Below are 6,968 nucleotides of genomic sequence, written 5' to 3'. Positions count from 1 at the left end.
GGACACTTTCCACGGTGGCGTAGAAAGCAAGGGAAAGTGTCCCTGAGACACTATTCACGCAAATGAGACACTATTTCCTAGTAATAAGTGTCCTACGGACGCCCGGACCCTCATTACTGCCACACCTGCAATTCTACTTTGGAAATCCCCCACATTACGTAATCATATTAATTTGCTTTAAGTTGCAATGAGTATAAAATAATGCCTTCATTTTTATCGGTAAACAGCAACAAATATGCACCTAACCATTATAATTTCTATTAAACACATTTTCATACCACAATTTTATTAACAAGATTTAAGTATTAGATTTTTAATTGAAATTTTACCATTTATTATTTTAGAAATTATAGTACGTAGCAACTGTTCTCGATCTTGCCCACTGAAGTAAAATAAGGTAGCTATCATCATCTGTTTATTGGTTCCAACACTTCATTCAGTCTGCATTCCAAAATTCTGCAGCAGGTGGTTCTCAATGAGATTAGTTAGCAAATACGAATCGAAAACTCATCCCGCACCGTCATCGGGTACACCTCTCGACAAAGGGTATTTAATTCAGGTCAGTCATATCAGGATATATTTGTTATGTTGTTAATTTAGATGTTGAACAACCTAGCTAGCCTAGGCACTAAGTTAGCCTAGGCTAGGTAGGAGGTAGGTCTATGCTACTGATTTGTGGACTAAATGCCTATACAGAGAAACATTCCTCTAACAGATTCATTTGTCTTGCAAGATGGTAGATTATTGAAGCTACTGAACTACAATATTCCACCATCATTGTTTGAATACTCAACACTACACAATACTAAAACTTTATCCAGATTCTGTTACTGTGTTAGATTACATTGCGCCCAGTGCTTTAGACGTCACTCATTTTTTCAATGGCTAGATGTATTTCTCAAATCACAGACTGGGATCATGTCCATTAATGCAAGAACACCACCCTTATTCACCAATAAGCTGGCAAAAAGCCAGTCATTTCTGTGATTGCAACTGTATAAGTTTCTGTCTGGCAGGTCAATATGCAAACTATGTTTTGTATTTTGTAAATTGTAATGATGATATTTGAAATGTTTAGCATGTTAAGTAATCACCCAATTAATACCTTTACTAACTGATTTAAGAAGCTAAGAACTGTCATGTCATTTGGATGCTGCAGCACAATATGTTTGTTCTCAAAATTTGAGAGTAAGGATTTGCTAATTTTTAAAATATGTCACAAAAGATCTTGAATTAAATAGTTATGAAAGAAGTATCATTTGCAATTGATTGTACATACATAATCCATTTTTGATAGAGAGTAAATATTCCTGAAGTGATCCAATACAGCATGCAACCAAAAGGTCAGGACAACTTACTTTTGCACTGCTCTAGCTATCAGTATGCCTACAATTACCGTTGTGTCAATCAGGGGCACAACTTCCATTGCTGCACCTCTTATGTCAATGGTCACTCTTCCACTTCCCATAGTGCATGGCACATTTTGTAAGATAGGGCAGCTGATATTAGTAATGGATTGTCAGTGACTTTCATTCAAGAATGGTATTGATAGCTGTATTCATATCATCCTTGAATATGGTTTTAATAAATGGTTACAAGATACTGTATAACTGTATATGATTACAAGGAGAAACATGCTAGACCTTTTGTCTCCAAGTTTGTGGAATGCATCCCAAATCAAAACTTAGAGCAACTTGGTGCATAGTTTTGTGGTCAGCTTTCTATTCAGAATTTTAATATTTTAAAAGGAGAAATCGAGCTCATACATAGACTTCTCATTTCTTCGACAGTGGAAGCATCTGTTCTCTTTAATGAACAATGGCTGACAGCAAACATCAGAAGACTTCCAAAGAAAATTTGTCAGAAAAGAAAGAAGAAAAGGTTTGTCTTTACCTCTCTTTATGTTTATTATTAAATATTGTAGAAATATCAAAGTATCACTACAAGTATTTAATAACAGTAACAGGTCACTTCTGCCGTGCACATGTGAAGTAACTTTATACCCTTTCCACAGGACCACAAAAAATTACCTGTGTGAACCATCACAATGCATTTTTCAGTGCAAGAGTTTTATGGATTTACTTGTACTGCAATACAGTGTATCATTCAAATATTGCTTAAAAGGGAAGGAAATCTACTTGTATATACAGTAGAAAATAATTTGGAATGATCAAAATTACTTAAATATTTCATCATTGCGCAAAGAGAAGTTGGTCGGTAAAGTTAATTGCAAATTTGAATTTGTCAAAAATGTTTAAAAAAGCTACCTATAAAAACTAATGTTGGTGATCTGTACAGGTGTCTGGCTTTGCATCCATGCACAGTAGCCTACGTAGTCTTTCTTGTAACATGTACCAATTACTATTGTCAAAATCACTGTGCATTCTCTGTACTTTGTATTTACATTCTATTTTGGTCATTATTCAATTTAAGCCACAGAATCATTCAGACTGTGGTAGATTGCCTTTATTTGTACTGTAAATTTCCAGTAAAATGTGTATGTAAATTGTTAAGTTGTTGTCAGTCACTATGTATGTACAGTATATGTAGTTGCACGACAGAAGAAGCTTTCTCAATTTGCTTGCTACTGTACTATTGCAGCCCTGTTTAAATTTGCTAAGTCATGTTATTATGCAAGAGGGACTTTCCATCAGGGAATAGCAGTGGTATGGTAGTATAAAATGTAGGTCTATGGTATCAAACTAATGCCAAGAACTATCAATGTGTTTGTAGCATAGCTGCTGTGCTTGTTGCGTACATGTACCACAGGTCCAAAGACTTTGATCAGCACAGTTCAGTAACTGCATTATGTCAATCTGGGGTAATTCCATATCACCAAAATAGTCTGAGCATAGCTGCCTTAAAGCAGCTATGTCATATTAAACCTTTTGTAATGCTGTACCATACAAGTGTACTGGTGAGTTACACTAGAGACCTGTGCTGTAAAAGAACTTTGTAAGGACTGTATGTCGATATTGTATGGATTTGTTGTGAGTGTTAAAAACTCTTTAGTTTAATTATCTAAAGTATTACAAGAAGAATTCATTGTTTTGTGGCTTTTATTGACCACTTGGTATATTTCATGTTGCTTTGGAGTTTGGACTCCTTACAGTACAGTAGTAGGAAAGTTTCACACATTCAGAACTTTTACTGACAATATGAAACTAAAAATGTATTAAAATCTATGTATAAATATACACATATATATAAACATATATATGAAATTGTAATGAGTTGGAAAATCCACAACTGTGAGATAATTTCCAGGCTCCATTAGGATTCGAATCCGGGCCTCCCCCTTTATACACGGACACCGTAACCAACTAGGCCATAGACACTGATTTTATGTCTAGTTAAAAGAAGGTCGTCATTCCACTGTAGGCATTGCCACCTGTTTCAAACAATGCTAGTCTGTTCGGTGACATATCTTGCCTTACTCTAGAGATCAATCACAATGCTAATCAACTCGAAATCATTTGTGAATCCTTAGGCCGGATGTCAAAAAATAGATACTTAGAAAAGACTGTTCAATGAAATGGAAATAAATGACCAAGGTAAATGGACGGATAAATATATACTTGTACTTATTGTTTCATTTACATATATCCTTTCATTATGGTCGTTTGAATCAATTTCCAGCTTATAACATTAAATTCAATGGTGAAACAAAATGTCTCAATTGATCAACAATCAATATGTAATCATGTTTTGTGTAATGCAGTCTGTAAGTTTGGTAAAAGATTTCAATCATATGCAAAATGCCAACACATAACAGTACTAGTTAATGTCTAGATGTCTATTTGTTGGTTGTTTGTCACGTTTAGTTGGCAATCATTGACCGTGTGTAATTTTATCGTCTTTCTTCTAGGATATGCTGACCAAAGTGAAGTGCCATAGTAACGGTGCCTTATCCGAGAAGCTGGGAGCATTCTTCAATGAGAGCCATTTCCACGATGTAGTATTAAAGCTTCCTAACAAAGAATACAAAGCTCATAGATTGGTTCTCTGTGTCTGGAGTGATTACTTTAAAGAGAAACTGCAGGGGCCATCGCGCAGTAGGGCTCCCTCTACGCTTGAGTTGAGCAATCTGTCGATCGGAGAGTGCAATGCTTTTGAACATCTCTTGCGTTTCATGTACACCGGGGAAGTCACCCCTCAGGACGATAACGTGTTAGACATATGTCGACTGACAGAAAAATTTAAGGTCAAAGAATTAAGAAGACTCTGCGAGGAGTGGATCGGAAGCAACGTCGGCGACCACAACGTGATAGGTGCATCAGCACGTCTCAGAGATGCCGAAAAACTCGGTCTGGTGCACCTGACGTCAAAGTGTCGAGAGATATTCTGTCATTACTTCACCCGCTTGCCGGAAAGTACTTGGAATTCTCTGTCGGCTGATCACGTGGACGAAATACTGAAGTCCTCCGAGGTGGTCGTCGGAGATGAGTTTCACGTCCTCAAGAAACTTGAGACGTGGGTCCAATCCAACGGAGGGTTGGAGAAACAGACCAACGTCCTGGTCAATACTCTTCTGCCGCAGATTCGTTTCAGATTCATGTCGGCTGTGCAGCTGAAGCAGGTACGGGAAGGTCCGATGGGCGAGATGCTCAAGCAGAGACTGCCGGGGGTTCTCGAGGATGCATTTGAATTCAGAGCCATGGCCGGCGAACAGGCAAAAGTGTCGCATAACCGAGAAGAGAGTCAAAACACTGATGCCGAGAACTGTGTCTCTTACAAATCCCCACGGCTGTACTTCGACTTTGATTTTGCAGGCATCACCCAGTCGAGGTCTTCTCCCTTCCGATCGTATCGCATCAACAATTACAACAATGAATCTCGCCCGGCGGTCTTCTTCAACAAGGACGGACACTGCCGGCGCGACAGCCCAGATTGGCGCTTCGAGTGTAAGGCATTTCAAGATACGTCCGGGAAAGACGATCCTTGGAGACTCAAGTTTGTCTTGAGTCCAGGCGACCATGTTCAGCGTAGTTACCATATCGCATTCTTGATACGGGAAGCTAAAAGTGGAGGACAGCAGCCATCCATGGGTGAACCGGAACTCTTAGTGTTAGTGCACAAAGGAACTTTGACCAAAGAAGAGGATAATGATACTACAAAGAAAATAACTCTAGTCACTCCTCCTATCTTTGATAAAAGCCCCAGAGAAGTTGAACTCTGCTTTGTATGTAACTGTTTCAAGAATTGATCAGTTGGATGGATGGATGGATGTAGACGGTGTTACACAGTACTTTTGAACATGAGGATTTCACCAACCAACAGATCTTTCTCGATCAATCCACCTTTGTTTGCATCGTAATTAAGAAACAATGTCTGCATGGTTGACCAAGATACTGCTGCTAATTTTTCTTGACTATATAAATGACGGGCATAGCATTTGTTATAGCATTCGTTCGGTGCAAGAATCTACAAAGGATGACTCCACAGGAAGATAGGATCTGTCTTGGTATTTCTTCTCACAGTTGGTGGTTGCTATGTAGTTATATCTTAGGTTGCAAACAAGATTTTATGATTTGTAATTTCTTGTCTTTTCTTAGGCACTGTCTATGAGGGAACATTAAGCATGATAACTTCTATTTCCTGGTTTCCAAATTATCATCTGTCTTGAAATAGCTGTAAAAAACAAGTTTCACAAGATTCTAAATGCTGAAAACAAAACTGTATAGAAGCTCATGTGTTAGCATTTTAAAGTTATTGCAATACATTTTGAAATATAAACTGATGTGTAACATGTCAATATGTGAAAGTTTATTCATCTTTCAATTAAACCTGTGTTATACTGTAGTAATTATTCTCTTCAACTGAAGCAAGTTGGTCTTATTAGTCTGGACTAAGTACTAAAACTTTCATGAAGTAAGCATTTTGTGATAGTTTTATAGTTAAGTATAAATATGAAAGTTAGTATGATGTATGATATTTGACTTGAGGCTTACAGATATGTGTCTGCCATGTATACAGTTTCATGTTTTACATGTTATACAGTATGGGTAAGTTTTCATATACTGCACAAGAGACACTGGAAAAAAAATCTTTAATTTCTTGAAACTGAAATGTGCATTTTACTATCCAACATAACTGTATTCAGAATTATGAAAAAAGTGAGTTGTAGGCAGCCTTAAAAATGAATTTTCAGTTCAAGATATCAACTTCACTTGACTATACTAGAAACACATGGATATATTGACAAAGAAACAAAAATACACAGATGACTAGTTGTCAAGAAAGGAGGGGGGGGGGGGGTTGTTTTGCAGGGACTAGTGCTTTGAGCCTGAGGGGAGGATCACCTTTCTGTTATTTGGCAAAAGTACATTAGAAAAGGATGCAATAGTTTGGGCAATTTTGAAGATGTGGTACAAACACATGGATGACTAGTTGTCAAAAAGGAGGGGTGGGGGGGGGGTATGCAGCAGGGAGTGCTTGGAGGGAAGGATCACCTTTCTGTAATTTTAGAGGGGCAAAAGTACATTAGGAAAGAAAGCAATATTTCCGCCAATTTTGAAGATGTCGTACAAGTTTAGGATCAAGTATTATGAATATCTGCGTAGGTAATTAGGGTGACCCAGTGCCTACCCTTGCTTGGACAGAGGGCAGTACCCTCTCCTCATTACTCTCATGCTTTTAGTATTTGTTATTCTCACCTTTTCATTTGGGGGGGGGGGAGGGGGTGTGGGAGGGGGTTGATCAATACTCAAGTGTGACAAACATGGTATTTGATATTTGCATAACTAATGTCTGAACAAGAGTTTTTATTAAAGTTGCTAAATGTTTTCAAGTTATGATTAGTAGGGATAACTGCTTGTTGACCTAACTTGTGAAATGTTACTGAGTCCATACCAACAATGAAAATCATGCAAAACTCTGTACAGTTCTTGTTGTTTGTGAATTTGGTGTCATTGTTAACTCTTAAGTGTTGTTTATTGATGTTAGAATGCATCACCAGCTAGAATTCC

General features: G+C 37.7%; 1 protein-coding gene across 2 annotated transcripts; it reads left to right on the top strand.

The window, feature by feature from the left end:
- Positions 1–394: 394 nt before the first annotated feature.
- Positions 395–6,879, top strand: LOC139959604 (kelch-like protein 40a). 2 transcript variants are annotated; one of them, XM_071957333.1, is made up of 3 exons: positions 395–559; positions 1,791–1,881; positions 3,869–6,879. In XM_071957333.1, the coding sequence occupies exons 2-3, from the start codon at positions 1,819–1,821 to the stop codon at positions 5,204–5,206; spliced, it is 1,401 nt and encodes a 466-aa protein (XP_071813434.1). In that variant the 5' UTR covers positions 395–559; positions 1,791–1,818; the 3' UTR covers positions 5,207–6,879. The 2 variants fall into 2 exon arrangements, with proteins under 2 accessions (XP_071813434.1, XP_071813435.1); XM_071957334.1 differs by having other exon boundaries at positions 1,787–1,881.
- The last annotated feature ends 89 nt before the right edge of the window (positions 6,880–6,968 follow it).

The sequence above is a fragment of the Apostichopus japonicus genome, chromosome 19, assembly GCF_037975245.1.
Source record: "Apostichopus japonicus isolate 1M-3 chromosome 19, ASM3797524v1, whole genome shotgun sequence".
NCBI classification, from domain to species: domain Eukaryota; kingdom Metazoa; phylum Echinodermata; class Holothuroidea; order Aspidochirotida; family Stichopodidae; genus Apostichopus; species Apostichopus japonicus.
This window is presented reverse-complemented; position numbering and strand designations above follow the sequence as displayed.

Excerpts from the sequence above, each read along its gene's own strand:
- LOC139959604 (XM_071957333.1), top strand. The coding sequence starts at position 1,819 with ATGGCTGACAGCAAACATCAGAAGACTTCCAAAGAAAATTTGTCAGAA. Across the intron at positions 1,882-3,868 it reads CAGAAAAGAAAGAAGAAAAG|GATATGCTGACCAAAGTGAA; the intron begins GTTTGTCTTTAC and ends TCTTTCTTCTAG.